The following is a 20,976-nucleotide window of genomic DNA, read 5'->3' on the forward strand; positions in this document are numbered from 1 at the left end:
CTGGTATGTCTTCTATGAAAACCTCTTCTGGGAAGTTTTCACAATCTGTCTATACAGTAAAACCTTGGATTGAGAGTAACTTGGTTTGAGAGTGTTTTGCAAGACAAGCAATTTTTTTTAAAATAAATTTTGACTTGATATACAAGTATCATCATGTCACAATTGAGTATAAAAGAGAAGAGAGGCGCCTCTAGATGTAGCGTTATGGTTACATTTAATGAAGGTGCAACATTTAGCAACTCACATGGTTGATGATTAAAACAGGCACATGTAAGTATGCAGGCATCCAGGGTAAAACTGAATACACTTATTTGGTTCAGATGGTGTCAAGCGTGTGTGGCTGCAACCAGGTGAGGAGTACAAAGACAAGTGTGTCTTGCTACAGTCAAGCATGGTGGTGGGAGTGTCATGGTCTGGGGCTGCATGAGTGCTGCCGGCACTGGGGAGCTACAGTTCATTGAGGGAACCATGAATGCCAACTTGTACTGTGACATGCTGAAGTAGAGCATGATCCCCTCCTTTCGGAGACTGGGCCACAGGGCAGTATTCCAACATGATAATGACCCCGAACACACCTCCAAGACGACCACTGCCTTGCTAAAGAAGCTGAGGGTAAAGGTGATGGACTGGCCAAGCATGTCTCCAGACCTAAACCCTACTGAGCATCTCTGGGGCATCCTCAAACGAAAGGAGGAGGAGCGCAAGGTCTCTAACATCCACCAGCTCCGTAATGTCGTCATGAAGGAGTGAAAGAGGACTATCAGTGGCAACCTGTGAAGCTCTGGTGAACTACATGCCCAAGAGGGTAAAGGCAGTGCTAGAAAATAATAGTGGCCACACAAAATATTGACACTTTGGACCCAATTTGGTTATTTTCACTTAGGGGTGTACTCACATTTGTTGCCAGCGGTTTAGACATTAATGGCTGTGTGTTGAATTATTTTGAGTGGACAGCAAATTTACACTGCTGTACACTCACTACTTTACATTGTAGCAAAGTGCCATTTCTTCAGTGATGTCACATGAAAAAGTATAATAAAATATTTACAAAAATGTGAAGGGTGTACTCACTTTTGTGAGATACTGTATACACTTTACACTAATCATCAGTACCTTGATTATCAGTGCAGCCTCATCAGTGCTGCCTATCAGTGTCCATCAATGCTGCTTATCAGCGCCCATCAGTGCTACCTATCAGTGCCCATTGGTGCAACAGAACTAAGAAAAACTGTTTTTCTGTCTTTTCTTTAGCAAAAAATAAAAACCCAATGGTGAATAAATACCACCCCCCCAAAAAAAAGCTCAGTCTGTCTCCCAAAAATGTTTAAAATGTAATTTGGGTACAGTGTTGCATGACAGCGCTGTAGTGTGACAGCGCTGAAAGCTGAAAACTGGCCTGGGCAGGAAGGGGGGGAAAGTGCCCGGTATCGAAGTGGTCATTTGTCTACAGAGTATGTAAATCACAAAGGAGTGCTGACAGGCATATCACGCAACTAGCAGTGCAGGAGGATTATCACACTTTTTCATACTTGTTCATTTTTATTGCAGAGGATCCCAAGGCAAGATCTGAGTTCACATGCTGCCAATGTTAGTGTGGTTTCTCAATCCTCATTGCCAGGAACCTTGTGCCAAAATGACATTGCAAAAGTCCAGGCGTAACACAGCAACATAAAAAGCAAGAATCTTCTGTGTGCATTCTGTATATAGTCACATATGGTAACTGGCAGGATAGAAAAACATAGTAGGGACCATAAGGACACCAAGGAGGAGACCCATGAAAAAAATTACATAAAATTAGGTAAAAAAAAAGAATTTGATTATCAAGTAAAATTTTATCTCTATTAACCGCTTTAAGACTGCCCGCCGCACATTTACTGTGGCAGGCTGCCTCTTCAGCGCGAGCCGACGTAGCCCTACGTCAGTCGCGCGCGTGGTGCTGGGCACCCGCGATCGTTTCCCGCTGAGAGAGAAGGACGGTCACCTGTTGTAAACACAGCCGACCATTCTTCTCTCACAATTATCACAGAGCGCCTGTGATCCTTCTATACAGGATCACAGGTCTCTATGATAATTTCACAAGCCCATCCCCCCACAGTTAGAAAACACTCCACTAGGCTCACATTTTTTCCAGAAGTGTCACTCTTTTTTTGTTTATAGCACAAAAAATAAAAATCGCACAGGTGATCAAATACCACTAAAAGAAAGCTCTATTTGTGGGAAAAAAAGGACATCAATTTTATTTCAGTACAGGGTCGCACGACTGCGTAATTTTCCGTCATATCAACGCAGTATCGATTAGCAAAAAACTGGCCTGGTCATTAAGGGGGCAAATCCTTCCGGTCCAGGAGTGATTAAATGTGCGTTTGTGTATATTTAAAGCGGAGTTCCACCCAAATGTTCAACTTAACAGATTTCAGCAGTGAAATGGTTTTTAAAAATGAATTGGGCTATAATTTTTTTTTTTTTGGATCACTTACCTTATTTTAGAGGATTGTTTGTCCTACTTCCTCCTTCTGCAGCCGCGGCCCCGGACGTTACTTCCGGTTTCGCATTGCGTCCTATGAGATGTGTGTCATCAATCCCAGGAGGCAATGGGCATGGCCGGCCGCTCCTCTCATTGCCGATCTCAATCTACAGCGCATTCGCGAGATTGCGATCGGCATTCTGGGTAGCCAGCTTGTAGGGAAATCAAGAAGCGGCGCACACAGCGGCTTCAGAGATGGCCACGCTCTGAAATCATTTTTAAAGGTAAGAAATGATCTACAATCAAATACTGTACTGTATTGTAATCTGAGAATAGTGTTAATGTAATTGGCGATATATTAGTATTAAAGGGGCATTTTTATTTAAAAAAAGTATTTTCGGCCGGAACTCCACTTTAAATTTAGATACATTTCTTTTTAATCAGCCAAAGGTATTGTACTTACATTTAATGAGATGTGGCCCTTGTGCTTGTTGCTGATAAGTTCCTTGAAAAGTTAATTCCTTTGCACCCCCATACATACTTAAAAAAAACTTAAGCTTTATTACACATCTGTATATGTCAACTAAGCAACATATATTTTTGCTTAGTTAATGCATAGGTATATTCAAGTTATGTATTTTTCCACCTTAATGAAAGATATTCTACATAATTTCCATGTCACGGGCCCCTTCTCTAAAATATGCCTATAACACAAGGCTAAATGAAAGAAAATATTGAATATTCAGATATATATTTGGTTTAAACACATTCTCAAATTACTTTTTATGCTCACCTAATATTTCGCTGTAGTAACCATCCCAGTTGCCAGCGAACACAAGATAGAGTAATATGTCTTGGAAAAGATAGAAGTTTGTGTTTTGCCATCTCTCTAGAAAAGACATCCTATCAGTTAGTTCTGCCATGGCCCCAGGCACATAGGAAAAGGGGGCTGGAAGATGTCCACATAGTCTCTCCATTGAGTTGCCCATGGAGAATCTTATAGAATAGACAAATGGCAGGCCAAGAACTTCAGCAATAAGTTCACCACATACAATCAATGGGTCTGAGATCAGGACATCAAACTTCTCATCTTCTAGTTTCTTTAATAATGACTTGTTCTTAAGTACCCCATCACACATATGTTCTTCCAGTTTCTGTTGTCTGGTCACCATCTCTTTCATTTTTTGATAGAATTCCAAATAGGTCATTTTAGGTACATCAAAAATCCATAGACTAAAAAATTCCTCAAGAAACTTTTCATTCTCCTCCTTTGTGAAAGGCACATCAAAAGCTTCATATTTTATATGTGAGTCTTTACTGGTGTTTGTACCAATTATAAAGGCGGCTGAATGAAGCAACACTGTAACTTCATGGTCTCTATTGGCAAGTTCATTCAGGATTATTTTAATATTCAAAAAATGACTAGCGTCTGTTGGCCACACCAAAATCTTTCCGGCAGAAACAGTGCTAAAAAGAGTTGTTTGCAGGAGCAGAAAAAAAATCCCAGTACAGAACATGTTGATGACTCACTGTGATCTGAGGTTATGTGAGTTGGTACAAAGTGTAAAAAGATATACGAAAAACTCTGAACACTAGAGGTAAAATGAAACAATGCCAATATATTGGTAATAGCAGCCATTTTACAAGAGACTTTTTAGTAATAGAAAAATAAATTAACAGTATTTCCTAGTGTGGACAATTTTCCCATATATTGCAATGCAGTGTTGCAAAAAGTGATACTGCCAATCTATTTCAACATTGCTTAAAAGACTTTCCTGGAAAAAAAAAAGCTTTAAACGTTTTCTTTTTTTCATGATGGATAAAGTAAAGGAGGTTTAGGGTTATAACCCCTTTCAGTTTTTTTCCCATCTGCATCCCATTAACCACTTCTGGAAGATTGTCCCCCTTAACCACTTCTGGACCAGAAGATTTTCCCCCTTAATGACCAGGCCATATTTTGCGATTTGGCTCTGCGTTATTTTAACGGAAAATTGCACGGTCGTGCGGCGCTGTACCCAAATAAAATTGACGTCCTTTTTTTCCACAAGTAGAGCTTTCTTTTGGTGGTATTTGATCACCTCTGCAATTTTTATTTTTTGCGCTATTAACAAAAAAAAAAGGACGATTCTGAAAAAAAAACAAAACAATATTTTTCACATTCATTTTAGGCCAATTTGTTTTTTGCTACATATTTTTGGTAAAAAAAAAAATCGCAATAAGCGTATTTTGATTGGTTTGAGTAAAAGTTATCGTGTCTACTAACTACGGGAAAGATTTATGTAATTTTTATTGTTTTTATTTTGTTACTAGTAATCGCGGCGATTGACGGACTGCGACATTGTGATAGACAGATCGGACCCCTAACTGAAATTTATGACACTTTTGGGGGACCAGTGACATTACTACAGTAAAGGGTAAAAAGAAAAGGTGTATGGCGCTGCCAGAATATAATAATTGTTCCGTGTGTCTTTCAACGATGCTAAATGTATATTAAATGTGTGTCTCCACTGTGAATATTAAATTAATAAAGTGTCAAGTGCATCATATATGTGCCTGGTGAAAAGTATATGGTGAGTACAACAATAATAGGCGATCCAACCCTGTGAGGGGTTTACAATAGTGTTAAAACAATTGGGAATAAAATTGGGTAAAAATGCAATGTGAATAAAAAGTATGAAAAAATGTGAGTGGTGTCAACCCAATAAATAGAGAAAAATTGGTAAAAATCAGTTGGATCCACCTAGAAACATACAATACCACATGGGTGAACTGTGAAAATCCTTAAACGGTGTAACTATACAATAAATAGCATCATATATTGACATGAAACTATATAAAGGGTAAGTATATAAAAACTTATAAACCACTCTAAAATTTGACAGCAATAGTCCAGGTGCTAGTAAGTCCGTAGTGACTAAAAAGGGCCTAAAAAGGAGGGTGGTCCCACAATGGAAAAACCCTTCCTAAATTAGGGGAGCAAAAAGTGACTTGAGTGCAGGTGCTCTAACGGAGAATTTTGGAGGTGCTCGGATGCCAGTGACAATTCAGTGCTCCCCACACCCCTTGGACCGCACTCACCAGAGTTGATCACCCCAACAGGGGTATCAGGCCTTGGATATATAATCCTGGGGTCCCCTTCTCTGGTTGTTAGGGTAACTGTGTGGTCCAACATTCTGCCCGAGTCCTGCGTGCCAAGGTCCTTGGGGTTAGGGTCCACGGGTGCACAGGTATATATGGGGGAAGAGTAGTACCGCTTTTAAAATTGCTTTATTAGAATCAAAAAGAGGGTACTCACAAACATAAAGAGAATAATCGGCATGTAAATGTTTATGTAAATCTTTATGTTTGTGAGTACCCTCTTTTTGATTCTAATAAAGCAATTTTAAAAGCGGTACTACTCTTCCCCCATATATACCTGTGCATCCATGGACCCTAACCCCAAGGACCTTGGCACGCAGGACTCGGGCAGAATATTGGACCACACAGTTACCCTAACAACCAGAGAAGGGGACCCCAGGATTATATATCCAAGGCCTGATACCCCTGTAGGGGTGATCAACTCTGGTGAGTGCGGTCCAAGGGGTGCGGGGAGTACTGAATTGTCACTGGCATCCGAGCACCTCCAAAATTCTCCGTTAGAGCACCTGCACTCAAGTCACTTTTTGCTCCCCTAATTTAGGAAGGGTTTTTCCATTGTGGGGCCACCCTCCTTTTTAGGCCCTTTTTAGTCACTACGGACTAGCACCTGGACTATTGCTGTCAAATTTTAGAGTGGTTTATAAGTTTTTATATACTTACCTTTTATATAGTTTCATGTCAATATATGATGCTATTTATTGTATAGTTACACCGTTTAAGGATTTACACAGTTCACCCATGTGGTATTGTATGTTTCTAGGTGGATCCAACTGATTTTTACCAATTTTTCTCTATTTATTGGGTTGACACCACTCACATTTTTTCATACTTTTTATTCACATTGCATTTTTACCCAGTTTTATTCCCAATTGTTTTAACACTATTGTAAACCCCTCACAGGGTTGGATCGCCTATTATTGTTGTACTCACCATATACTTTTCACCAGGCACATATATGATGCACTTGACACTTTATTAATTTAATATTCACAGTGGAGACACACATTTAATATACATTTAGCATCGTTGAAAGACACACGAAACAATTATTATATTCTGGCAGCGCCATACACCTTTTCTTTTTACCCTTTATTCTTACTATATTCCTAGGAATATAGTGCATAGGTGGGCTGCAGCCAGTATCAAATACCATATAAAAGGCTAAAAATTATCCTAAGCGCGGATTCTTCATATTTCACATTACTACAGTAATCAGTGCTAAAAATATGCACTGTTACTGTAATAATGCCATTGGTAGGGAAGGGGGTTAACCCTGTGGGCGATCAATGGGTTAACCACTTACCGCAAAGTGACGTATATTTACGTCGGCTAACTTTGCGGTGTTATACCAGGATGATGCCTCTAGCTTAAACTGGTAACCGTTAAAAATTCTTAAAGCGTCGCCTATTGAGATTTCTATTGACCGTAGTTTGTCGCCATTCCAAGGGTGTGCGCAATTTTAAACCGTAACATGTTGGGTATCTATTTACTCGGCGTGACATCATCTTTCAAAATATACAAAAATGGGCTAACTTTACTGTTTAGTATTTTTTAAATGCAGTGAAATGTGATTTTTCGTAATTTTTCCAAAAAAAAAAGGCGTTTTAAAGACCGCTGCGCAAATACCGCGTGACAAAAAATATTGCAATGACCGCCATTTGATTCTCCAGAGTCTTTGCTAAAAAAATATATATAATGTTTGGGGGTTCTAAGTAGTTTTCTAGGAAAACATACTGATTTTAACTTGTAAACAAAAAGTGTCCGAAATAGGCCTGGGGCTTAAGTGGTTAAATGTGAGCCTAGGGGAGTGATTGTAACTGTATGGAGGTGGGGCTTATGGAATGACCATAGAGACCTGTGATCCTATATAGAAGGATCAGAGGTGCTCTGTGATCATTCCAGAGAGAAGAATGGTCAGCTGTGTTTCTCTCAGCTGTGATAGATCGCGGGTGGCAGACGGCAATCGGAGCCGCCTTCCCCTTGCATTGGAGTCCCCTAGCCCCTATGTCGGTTCGCGCAGGAGGGCCAGCCTGCCGCAGTATATATTCATTAACCGGTCCAGAACCGGTTAATGACCAGGCCATTTTTCGCGATTCGGCACTGTGTTATTTTAAAAGACAATTGCGCAGTCGTGCGATGCTGTGCCCAAATAAAATTTATGTCCTTTTTTTCCCACAAAAAGAGCTTTCTTTTGGTGGTATTTGATCACTTGTGCAATTTTTTTTTGGGCTATAAACAAGAAAAGAGCGACAATTCTGGAAAAAAAACTGTACTTTTCACTTTCTGCTATATAACATTCCCAAAACAAAAAATGTAAAATCCAATTTTTTCATCATTTTAGGCCAATTTGTATTCTGCTACATATTTTTGGTAAAAAAAAAAAATCGCAATAAGTGTATTTTGGTTGGTTTGCACAAAAGTTATTGCGTCTACAAACTAGGGGAAAGATTTATGTCATTTTTATAAATTTTTTATTTTTTACTAGTAATGACGGCGATCAGTGTTTTTTAGCGGGACTGCGACATTGCGGCGGACAGATCGGACCTCTAACTGACATTTTTGAAACTTTTGGTGGGGCCAGTGACATTACTACAGTAATCATTGCTAAAAATATGCACTGTTACTGTAATAATGACACTGGCAGGGAAGGGGTTAACCCAGGGGCGATCAAAGGGTTAAGTGTAAGTCTAGGGGGTGTCTTCTGACTGTGGGGGGGGGGCTTGTAAAATCAATACAGAGACCTGTGTTCCTAAATAGGAAGAACTCAGGAGCTCTGCATTGATTCCTGAGAGAACAACAGGGAGCGATCGCAGGTTCCTGGCGGCAATCACAGCTGCCGGCCCCGTGGACCGGCTTCCCCGCTGGCGAGTGGGCGCGTGCGCCCCCAGGATCTTTCCGACGGACTGCCGTAGAGGTATGGCGATTTGCGGAAACCTTCCGACCTGCCGCCTTATAACTTGGGCGGCTGGTCGGCAAGTAGTTAAGGAGATTTCTCCCTCACTTTCTGTCCCATAGCCAAAATGGGAAGTGATAAAAATCTCTCCAAAGCGATGGAATCCCTGGTTGTCACCAGACTCACTAGAATTAGTGGCCCTATTGGAAGATTTCTCCTTTATTGTTGTTCTGTTGACAAAAAATGTTGTATTTTCTTTCACTCTCGGCAATAACATTATACAGCAGAAAGAGTGAGGTTGAATCTTACTAACAGGGGCACAAACTCCAAATAAAACCCCACAGGTGCTCTAATCCCTCTCTACTTACAAACGTTAAAAAAAAATTGGCCTTTAGTTATACTTTGCTTTGCATTTGTGCATCTCTTTTTCTTTCGTTCAGTTGGCTGGCTGAACAAAAAAAAAGAACAGTTTGTACCCAGCTTAAGAGAAAAATAGCCAGAAGAACATTTGACCATGAGAGTTAACATTTTCTAATAGAGAAAATAGGCTATGGGCTAAGGACATTAAACCACTAGTAGTGATGGACGAGCATTGGCCGGGGCGGTTCGCGAACTTCAGCCGCAAATTTTCTCAAATGTCCGCAAACCGTAAGTTCGCGGCGGGCCCCATTTACTTTAATGGGAGGCGAACTTTAAAAACCTTTAGGTCATATTTGCAGCCACAAAAGACTTACTAGCTATGCAAAAATAGTCCCACCACATGGACAATGTCATAACTGAAGAATTGCAATTGGAAAAGTTGCCCTAAAAATTATTATTTTTTTTTTACAGCAAAAAAATGTTTTTTTTTCCCATAAATCAGCCATAACTGACAGCAGCCGGTAAATACATGTCAAACACATATAGGGTCCATTCACACATCTGTAAAATGGGTCCGCATCCATTCCACAATTTGGCGGAACCTTTACAGACCCATTGATTTCCAATTCCAGTTTGAAAAATTAGGCATTCACAGGACAAAGAAGTAAGTGTCGGCCGCTCCAGGCCCCAAAAATTAGCCCACATGGGTTTACCTGACAGCTAAGAATGTAGTATTTGGTGGCTGAAGGTACATTAGGCATTCACAGGATAAATAAGTAAGTGTCGGCCATAAAAGGCCCCAAAAATTAGCCCATATGGGTTTACCTGACAGCTAAGAACGTAGTATTTGGTGGCTGGAGGTACATTAGGCATTCACAGGATACAGAAGTAAGTGTCGGCCAGTATAGGCCCCAAAAATTATCCCACATGGGTTTACCTGTCAGCTAAGAACATTGTATTCTGTGGCTGGAGGTACATTCGGCATTTACAGGATAAAGAAGTAAGTGTCGGCCAGTATAGGCCCCAAAAATTAGCCCACATGGGTTTACCTGTCAGCAAAGAACGTTGTATTCTGTGGCTGGAGGAACATTAAGCATTTACAGGATAAAGAAGTAAGTGTCGGCCAGTATAGGCCCCAAAAATTAGCCCATATGGGTTTACCTGACAGCTAAGAACTTAGTATTTGGTGGCTGGAGGTACATTATGCATTCACAGGATACAGAAGTAAGTGTCAGCCAGTATAGGCCCCAAAAATTAGCCCACATGGGTTTACCTGACAGCAAAGAACATTGTATTCTGTGGCTGGAGGTACATTAGGCATTCACAGGATAAAGAAGTAGGTGTCGGCCATTCCAGGCCCAAAAATTAGCCCACATTGGTTTACCTGACCGCTAAGAACGTAGTATTTGGTGGATGGAGGTACATTAGGCATTCACAGGATACAGAAGTAAGTGTCGGCCAGTATAGACCCCAAAAATTAGCCCATATGGGTTTACCTGACAGCTAAGAACGTAGTATTTGGTGGCTGGAGGTACATTAGGCATTCACAGGATACAGAAGTAAGTGTCGGCCAGTATAGGCCCCAAAAATTAGCCCACATGGGTTTACCTGTCAGCAAAGAACGTTGTATTCTGTGGCTGGAGGTACATTAGGCATTCACAGGATAAAGAAGTAAGTGTCGGCCAGTATAGGACCCAAAAATCAGCCCACATGGGTTTACCTTACAGCTAAGAACGTAGTATTTGGTGGCTGGAGGTACATCACGCATTCACAGGATACAGAAGTAAGTGTCGGCCAGTATAGGCCCCAAAAATTATCCCACATGGGTTTACCTGACAGCTAAGAACGTAGTATTTGGTGGCTGGAGGTACATTAGGCATTGACAGGATACAGAAGTAAGTGTCGGCCAGTATAGGCCCCAAAAATTAGCCCACATGGGTTTACCTGTCAGCAAAGAACGTTGTATTCTGTGGCTGGAGGTACATTAGGCATTCCCAGGATACAGAAGTAAGTGTCGGCCAGTATAGGCCCCAAAAATTAGCCCATATGGGTTTAGCTGTCAGCAAAGAACGTAGTATTCTGTGGTTGAAGGTACATTAGGCATTCACAGGATAAATAAGTAAGTGTCAGCCATAAAAGGCCCCAAAAATTAGTCCACATGGGTTTACCTGAAAGCTAAGAATGTAGTATTCTGTGGCTGAAGGTTCATTAGGCATTGACAGAAAAATAATTGTCGGCCATTAAAGGCACCAAAAATTAGGCATTCAATGGACATGAAATGCCTTTTATGCCGCTGTATTTAGCGAAGACAAGGAACAGGAATTGTTGTGGGTGGATGGCGGTCTTTCAGATATTTGTGGCCTGTCATGAGGAATTTCAATGAAACATGGTCTACTGGTCACATGTGTTGAATTCCTCAGAGATCCATGCCTCATTCATTTTTATAAATGTGAGGTAGTCTACACTGTCATGAGCTGGGCGAGAGCGCTTATCGGTCACGATCCCCCCTGCTGTGCTGAACGTCATTTCAGACAGGACACTGGACGGGGGGCAAGCCAACGGTTAAATTGCAAATTGTGCAAGCTCTGGCCAGAGGTCAAGCCTGCCCACCCAGTAGTCCAGGGGTTCATCACTCCTCAGAGCGTCCACATCGGCCTGTTAACCCGATGCAGTCGGACACCTGTCGGTCTAGGCGTTCCCTGATGTTGGATCCGGAGTACAGCTGTCGATGGTCATCTGAAGTGACCAAGACATCTTCAAACCGCCCTCTTCTTGCAGGCGCTGTTGGATTGCTACCCGCAACTGTCTCTCTGTGACTGAAAAGTCCTCTGCCAGTGCACGCAAAAACAGAATGCAGCATTTCTCGCAGCAAGGCCTGGAAGTGCTGCATTCTGACCGCCCTCTGTGATGCTGGTAAAATTTCCACCATTTTTTGCTTGTACCGGGGGTCTAAGTACGTTGCCACCCATTACTGGTCCTTGCCCTTTATGCATTTTATATGGGGGTCCCCCTTAAAACACTGGAGCATGAAGGCCCCCCATTCGCACTAAACTGGAAGCGGTGTAGTGGCTTGGCTCCAGCTCATCATCCAGGATAATGTCGTCATCGTTCTCATCCCCCCATCCACAGATAACACCAGGGATCCCAGAAAGGTTTAAAGCATGTTATTATTGCTCCTCCTCATCCGCCCCGGCACCATCCTCCTCTGACTCCTCTTCAGACTCCTGTTGTTGACTTGTCTCAGATGGAGTAGCACCCACTGGGAATTCATCCAACATTGTGTCTTCCTCATCTTCCTGCTCCTGCTCCTCGACGGCTTGATCAATGACATGATGCAATGCATGCTCCAGAAAGAAGGCGTAAGGTACGATGTCACTGATGGCGCCCTGGCCGTGTTTTACATAGTTACATAGTTACATAGTAGGTGAGGTTGAATAAAGACAATAGTCCATCCAGTTCAACCTGTGTAGGTGTGTGTGACTGTAATCATCTAACATAGCCCTCAATCTCCTGATCCTTGAGATGTAAGTCTAAGAGTCTTTTGAAAGTCACCATACTACCCGCAGAAACCACCTCTTGTGGTAGACAATTCCACAATCTTGTAGCCCTAACAGTAAAGAACCCCCCACGTTGCCTGAGGTTAAAATGCTTCTCCTCTAATCGCATTGTATGTCCTCGAGTCCTCATGCAATTCCTTCGAATGAACAGCTTTTCTTCTAAGCTGAGATCCCCATTAAGATATTTATAAATTGCTATCATGTCCCCTCTCAGACGTCTCTTCTCCAGGGAAAATAAATCGAGCGATTGCAGCCGCTCTTCATAGGTAAGGTCCTCCAACCCCCTAATCAGTTTAGTTGCCCTTCTCTGGACTTTCTCCAGCTCCAACACATCCCTCCTGAGGACTGGCGACCAGAACTGGACAGAATACTCCAGATGCGGTCGGACCAGAGTTTTATAAAGTGGAAGGATTATAGTCTTATCTCTGGAATACATCCCTTTCTTTATGCATGCTAATATTCTGTTGGCTTTGGAAGCTGCCGCTTGGCATTGCATGCTGTTGCCTAATCTATCATCAACCAAGACTCCCAGATCTTTCTCCATTTTTGATTCCCCCAAGGGTTCCCCTCCTAACGTGTATTGTGTTTTTATGTTTTTGGTCCCCAAGTGCAAAACCTTACACTTCTCCACATTAAACCTCATTTGCCATGTCGTTGCCCACTCCGTAATTTTGTCCAGGTCATTCTGTAGGATATCTGCTTCATGCTGTGCAGTTATTGCCCTGGCCAATTTTGTGTCATCTGCAAAAACTGATAACGAACTACTGATCCCTTCCTCAATGCTGTTTATGAATAAATTGAACAAGGTTGGTCCCAGGACTGAGCCCTGGGGCACCCGCTTACTACCTCAGACCAGTCTGAGTATGCGCTGTTTATTACCACCCTTTGGACACGGCCTTTTAGCCAATTCCGTATCCAAGAGCAAACCCTGCTGTCGATACCTGCAGACCTTATTTTATAAATTAAGCGCTTGTGGGGAACTGTATCAAACGCCTTAGCGAAATCCAAGTACACCACATCCACTGGTCTCCCCCTATCTAGCTCACAGCTCACTTCCTCGTAGAATGCTAAGAGATTGGTTTGACAAGAACGTCCATTTGTAAACCCGTGCTGGTTACTACTGATGATGTTGTTGTCTTTAGCATACTCTACGATATAGTCCTTTATCATCCCCTCCAAAAGTTTACATATTATTGATGTCAGACTGACAGGCCTATAATTTCCCGGGATATGTCTCTGGCCCTTTTTGAATATCGGAATCACGTTAGCCTTCCTCCAATCCCCTGGTACATCTCCTGTCCTAATACTGTCAGCAAAGATCAGGAACAGTGGTCTAGATATAACCTTACTGAGTTCCTTGAGTACTCTCGGATGTACGCCATCCGGGCCTGGTGATTTGTTTGTGTTAAGTTTATCCAGTCTTTCCCTGATTTCCCCCTCTGTTAGCCATAGTGGCAAGTCCTGTGTATTACTACTAACCATACAGTCATGGTCAGTGTACCCTTCCTTTTCCTGCGTAAAGACTGACGAGAAAAAAGAATTCAGCACGGTTGCTTTTTCAGTGTCCTCTGTAACCATCCTCCCATCATCGTTAATTATGTGTGCAATATGCTCTGCCCTAGTTTTTTTGCTGTTGATATATTTAAAGAATTTCTTTGGGTTTTTTTTACTATCCTCCGCTATTTGTCTCTCAAAGTTGATTTTAGCCATCTTGATTTCGTGTTTACACTTCTTATTTTCCTCCTTGTATTGCTGGAAGGCCGATACTGTGCCCTCTGATTTATATTTCTTGAAGGCCAATTTTTTTCCCCTAATAAGTTTTTTAACGCTACGGTTTAGCCAGCCAGGTTTGGCTTTGTCTCTTCTAAATTTATTCCCCATAGGAATGCACTGCAAGATGCCTTTGCTTAATATTGTTCTAAAGCATTCCCATTTTTCCTCTGTGGTCAGTGATCCCAGGGTTTGGTCCCAGTTTACCCTTTCCATCAATGAGTACAATTTTGGAAAGTCTGCCCTTCTGAAGTTTAGGGTTCTTATGTTCCCCACTTGCCTTTTTATATTGTTATTTATACTAAATGTGATCATCCTGTGATCGCTAGAGCCCAGGTTGTCCTGGACTCCTACCTCCGAGATTATGTCTGGGTCATTAGTGATCAATAGATCCAGGATAGCATTCTCTCTAGTAGGGGAATCCACCAACTGCGACATGTAGTTATCCTGTAAGGTTTCCGTGAATAGCTGGGCCTTATGCGAGTGTGCAGTCCCCTCTTCCCAGTCAATGTCGGGATAATTGAAGTCCCCCAATATGATGACTGATCCTAGTTTTGCCGCTTTACCTATTAGTGCTAAAAATTCCAGCTCTACCTCCTCCCCTTGGTTAGGTGGCCTATAGCAAACCCCCACAACTACTTTTCCCTTATCGTCTTCCCTATCGAGTTCAACCCACACAGATTCTAAATCCATGCTCATCCCATCCGTAATGTCACTCCTTTCTAGCACCTTTATATTGTTCTTGACATAGAGACATACCCCTCCCCCTCTTTTACCAACCCTGTCCTTCCGGTACACCGAATACCCTTGGATATTTGCCAGCCAGTCATGTGAGGGGTCGAACCAAGTCTCCGTTATTCCCACAAGGTCTATGTCCTCCTCATGTACTAACATGTCCAACTCATCCATCTTATTAGCTAGGCTCCTGGCATTAGCATATACCCCTCTTAGTTTTACGGAAGTTAAACGTGATTGGCGGTTTTGTTTATTTCTGTTTGGTCTGCTGTTCTCCCGCACAGACCCGCCAATTGATGTTGTTGACCTACTGTCGCTGTTGACCCTACAACTGCCTTCAGTCCTCTGCTCCCTCCTGACTGATTCTACTTCTGAGCCCTCCCCCCCATCTCCTAGTTTAAAAGCCCCTCCAACTCGGTGGCCATCTTTCTCCCCAAAAGAGCTGTACCGTCCCCATTAAGGTGCAGCCCATCCTTACTAAAGAGCCGGTAGCCGACTGAGAAGTCAGCCCAGTTCTCCAGGAACCCAAACCCCTCCTTCCTACACCAATTCCTCAGCCACTTGTTAACTTCCCTAAGCTCCTTCTGCCTCTCCTGTGTGGCTCGAGGTACCGGCAGTATTTCAGAGAAAACCACCTTGGAGGTCCTTTTCCTCAATCTATTACCTAAGTCCCTGAAATCGTTCTTAAGGATCCTCCACCTACCTTTAACTTTGTCATTAGTGCCCACATGCACCATGACCGCTGGGTCATCCCCAGCCCCGCCCAACAATCTGTCTGCCAGATCTGCGATGTGCCGAACTCGGGCGCCCGGTAAACAACAAACTGTTCGGTTCACGCAATCTTTTTTACAGATTTCCCTCTCTGTCCTCTTGATAATTGAGTCCCCAACTACCACAACCTGTCTAACCTTTCCTGCGTTACGGCCCCCCTTCTTCCTGGAGCCGTCCCTCCCCTGGCAGCTGGGGGAGGGCGCATGCTCCAGCACTGCCACCCCTGAGTTGATATCCCCCTCAACCTGCAACTCGGCAAACATGTTAGGGTCTACCAACTCAGGACTGGCCTCCCTGACACTCCTCCCCCTAACATTCCTAACAGTCACCCAGCTGCGCACCTCTGCTGCTTGCGTCTCCTCTGTTCCTCCCTCCTCTATGCTGACCCCTGCCAGCGCCTGATGGGTAAAGTCCAAGCTCCTTTCCAGGTTGTAGATGCCACGCAGTCTTGTCACTGTGTTCTCTAGATCCACGATGTGGGCTTCCAGAGCAACAAGTCGCTCACATCTTGTACAGCAGTATTCGTCCTCGATTGTTTCATCAAGGAACGCATACATGCCGCAAGAAGTGCACTGAGTGGCATCCCCAATCCTGTCGGACATTATTACCCACTACCCTATGGGGATAATATTAACGACCTGCTCTTCCTTACCTACACTACCTCTAACCTCCCTGGTACAAAACCTGGGGTACCCACCAGTCGCTAATACCTTCACCAGTCACTAGATACTCACCAGTCGCAAGGATCCTCACCAGTCGCAAGGATCCTCACCAGTCGCAAGATACTCACCAGTCTCAAGATACTCACCAGTCTCAAGATACTTCACCAGTCGCAAGGATACTCACCAGTGCAAGGATACTCACCAGTCGCAAAGATACTTCCAGTCGCAAGGATACTCACCAGTCGCAAGATACTCACCAGTCGCAAGCTACTTCACCAGTCGCAAGGATACTCACCAGTGCAAGGATATTCACCAGTTGCAAGGATACTCACCAGTTGCAAGGATACTCACCCGTCACAAGGTACTCACCAGTCGCAAGGATACTCACCAGTCACAAAGATACCCACCAGTCGCAATGATACTCACCTGTCGCAAGGATACTCACCAGTCGCAAAGATACTCACCAGTCGCAAGATACTCACCAGTCGCAATGATACTCACCAGTCGCAAAGATACTCACCAGTCGCAAGGACACTCACCAGTCGCAAGGACACTCACCAGTCGCAAAGATACTCACCAGTCGCAATGATACTCACCAGTCGCAAAGATACTCACCAGTCGCAAGGATACTCACCAGTCGCAAGGATACTTACCAGACTTCCCAGGTACTCAGTTGCAGAGACAGTCACACAGCAGTCAGTCGCAGTACAGACAAACAGCTATTGATTTCTCACAGAGTACAGTCACACAGCTTTCCCCCTGTTTGCAGCTGCTGCTCTACTCACAGCTGCTGCCACACACACACACACACTGGGACGGATGTCTCCTCCTCCTCCTCCTCACTGGGCACGGACGGTCCTCCTCCTCTTCTTCCAGGCACTAAGGAAGGCGGGTTCTGACCTCCGCCGCCGCCGCCGCCGCTCTCTGCCTCGGCTCCCGTCCTCCACCTCCGCTCAGTTGCTGGTCCCTGCACGGTGCACCCGCACCCCTTGTGCGGCTTCCCCCGCACGTGTCCCCGCAGCTCCTCTTCCTTCCTCCTCTCTCCCTTGCCGCACGAACCGCACGAACACTCACTTCCGGTTCCGGTGTTTCCAGTTTGGTGATCATGCCCGCAGAAGTCTGCATGCATCCCGCATGAGCAGCCACTAGCGAGGTGAAAAAAACCCAAGCTCCCCAGAACCTGTCCTGCCGCAGAGTTCGTACAGGTAGTAGTTAACTGCACGTTTCTGCTGGAGCAGCCTATCAAGCATATGCAACGTTGAGTTCCATCACGTCGGGCAGTCACAAATAAGACGCCTGACGGGCAGGTTGTGTCACCGCTGAATGTCAGCAAGGCGAGCCATGGCTGTGTAAGATCTTCTGAAATGGCCCGAGATTTTTCTGGCCTGCCGCAAGACGTCCTGGACCCCAGGATATTTGGCAACGAATCACTGCACGACCAAGTTCAGGACGTGTGCCATGCATGGCATGTGTGTTATTTTGCCCTGTTTCAGAGCGCTCAGCAGATTGGCACCGTTGTCGCACACCACTTTACCAACTGTCAAATTCAGCGGTGTCAGCCACTGATCTGCCTGTGAACGCAAAGCTGAAAGGAGTACAGGACCAGTGTGGCTCTTGGCTTCCAGGCACAACAGACGCAGCACAGCATGGCAACGTCTCACCTGGCATGTGGAATAGGTTCTGGGGATCTTGGGCGGCACAGCGGAAGAGACAGCAGCAGCGGAAAAGGAGGAGTCAGCCGAGGAGGAGAGGGAGGATGGAGGAGGAGGAGAAGGAGAAGAGGAGGCAGGCCTGCATGCAATCCGTGGCGGTACAACCAAATCTACACAGGTGCAACGGGTTACATGCTTGACGGCCGTCAGCAGGTTCACCCAGTGGGCAGTAAAAGTGATATACCTTCCCTGCCCGTGTTTGCTAGACCATGTGTCTGTGGTCAGGGCACTGACACTGTGTGCCAGAGATACATTCACTTGCCGCTGAACTTTGCCATACAGCTCTTGAATGCCTTTCTGCGAGAAATATTTCCTGCCTGGGACCTTCCATTGTGGTGTTCCAATGGCCACAAATTTACGAAAGGCCTCCAAGTCCACCAGTTGATATTGCAGTAGTTGGCGGGCTCTCATTTCCGACAAGCCAGCAGTCTAACGTTGGGCAAGAGGGTTATCCGGCGTCATCTTTTTTTTCCGCTCCAACATTTGGGCCACAGAAGCCTGCCTTTTTCCAGAACAACGTGACGACGGCATCGTGGAAGGTGGAGTGGAGGACAATTGTGAGGAGATAGGAGAAGGAGAAGGAGAAAAGGCTGGACGGCGAGAGCTTGGAGTGTGGCTTTGTGGGTTCTGACGGTGTTGCTCCCACTGGGCTCGTGATGGGAGTTCAGGTGCCTTCTTAAGGCGGTCGTCCCTAGGTGAGTGTTGGGCTTACCGCGACTTATGCGTTGACTGCAAAGGCAGCAGATGGCAACACTGTTGTCAGCAATGGACACATTAAAAAAAGCCCACACTGCGGAGCCATGGGTCCTGGGAGCACCAGATGTGACTGTACATGGTTGATGGCTCGCTTCTGATATATTTGCAGTCTGCTTTGTACCTCTTGTGCAATGCAAGTTCCTCTGAAGACGTCACTACGCTCTGACGAAACGTGCGTCAGGTGGAACGCACGCCGCAAGCTTCCGGGTAGTCTGGTGGGTCGCCGTTCTCCATTCCCAGGCATTTACCCAGAGCTGGCATTCATTTACTTTTACTTGTTTTTATTCGATCCTTACTTTGTACAACATATTTTATCGGCAAATTAAAATAAAACGATTTTTAATGGTACTGCACTATCGGAGCACTCTTTTGTCCCTTTCTTGATTTGGACCTGGAGGATCGGTCCCCAGACATAGGAATACCACGGACCAGAGTGAACCACAGAACCCAGCAGTTACCTATAGGCTTGGGAAGCAACAAGCTCGTAAGGTCTTGTTACTATACGGTACTCAAGACCCAACAAGTCCGGTGAGTGTGCACCCCTTTTGTTACAAGATATGCCGATTATACCAGCAGCTGAAATATTGGAGAAACATTACTAGGACACATTTGCACAAGATCATTGAAGGAACTTCACATTGGGACTTTTAATAATTTGATTAATTGAATATAATTTTATTTATTGATGTAATTTATACCTCATCCAGCACTCTGCACTTTATCATAATTTATATTTTTTAGGAATTTAACTTTCTTCACTTGATTGTCCACTATTCAGGTGTGTGAACAAGGAATTGCTCATCCCTGACTAATTAGAAGCAAGCGCTATATTAATCCCTGTGGGATCCATACCTTTATATATTTTAAACTATAGCAGCTGCTAATTAATATTTACCCACTTATTTATTAATATATTTATACACATCACTAGACACACATTTCATCTATTTATTTATTTATTTATTTAGTTACTCCCTTAAATTAGGCTCTCCAGAGGCGCAAGGGTATATACTATTTTAGTATATAATTCTTACTCAATGCAAGTTCCACCTACCTCTCCTCCCTATCTGCCAGTCCGTCTCTCCCTCTGAACTCCCCTCCTCTTTCTCTCTTGTGGACACCCACGTGACGTCCATAGACATGTCATCATCCACGTCACCTTCCCCACCACTAACATTCGAGATCTCGGAGTAGGCAGCAACAGCGGAGACCAACCTCCTTGGGCTGATCTGGGTACTGTCATCAGACTGCTGAGTGGCGGCTGTTGCTACCTCCTCTTCCTGATCCGATGCCAAGAATGGCTGCACATCGCAAATGTCTTGTGATGGATTGGAAAATAATTCCAGTGACTCAAGCGGAGGGTAGGTGGTGGTGGAGTTTGTGGTGGTGTCTTTGGGGGTGCACACAGCAGAGAGTGAAGAAGGTGCAGATAGAGAGGATGAGGAGGGTGCAGAAGAGGAAGGCTGAGTGAGCCACTCAACCAAATCTGGTGCGCCCTTTGACGTAATCGAACGCACCTTCTGAAACTTCACACTTTGCCTCCGGCCTACTGCTCCTGCCCTACTCCTATCACCCCTGCGGAAGGGCCTGCCTCTTCCTCTGCCTGTCATTTTTTAAATTACAAAAGTCTCTAGAGAATTGCAGTATATCTGGAAAAAGGTATATAACACCCTGCTTCAATCTGTGGTATTGGGGGGCCATAGGTTTATCACACCAGTTCTACAAATAATTGGCCAGTTACGGTTGTTACTGTGTGTAACACAGAAAAGTATACTGTTATTCAAAAAATTGTATACTGCAATTTAAAAAATTGGCCAGTGAGTTTGGCACTGTGTGTATCAGATTTAACACAGCAAAAGAGGCAATATTGTTGCAGGACACAAATACACTTATAAGAGTATACTCAGATAACACCCCGCTTCAATCTGTGGTATTGAGGGGCCACTGGTTTATCACACCAGTTCTACAAATAATTGGCCAGTAATGGTTGTTACTTTGTGTAGCACAGTTAACACAGCAAAAGAGGCCAAATTTTTGCAGGACTACACTCTTAGAAAAGTATACTGTTAAATAACACCCCACTTCAATATGTGGTATTGGGGGGCCACTGGTTTATCACTCCAGTTGTTCAAAAAATTGGCCAGTGACTTTGGCACTG

At 44.2% G+C, this 20,976-nt stretch overlaps 1 protein-coding gene across 4 annotated transcripts in view; it reads right to left on the reverse strand.

The window, feature by feature from the left end:
* The window catches only part of LOC309567267 (UDP-glucuronosyltransferase 2A2-like), a 165,764-nt gene that overhangs the window by 61,324 nt on the left and 83,464 nt on the right, over positions 1-20,976 (reverse strand). The window contains exon 1 of one of the 4 annotated variants that reach the window (XM_082272649.1): positions 3,258-4,015. The exons of the other annotated variants lie outside the window; for them this stretch is intronic. Coding sequence (XP_082128775.1) covers positions 3,258-3,981 — 724 coding nt within the window. The 5' untranslated portion in view covers positions 3,982-4,015. Of the gene's footprint in view, positions 1-3,257; positions 4,016-20,976 lie in introns of those variants that run through there. 4 annotated transcript variants of the gene reach the window in all.

This window comes from Pelophylax lessonae (genome assembly GCF_965119305.1).
Source record: "Pelophylax lessonae genome assembly, chromosome: 1".
Classification (NCBI taxonomy): domain Eukaryota; kingdom Metazoa; phylum Chordata; class Amphibia; order Anura; family Ranidae; genus Pelophylax; species Pelophylax lessonae.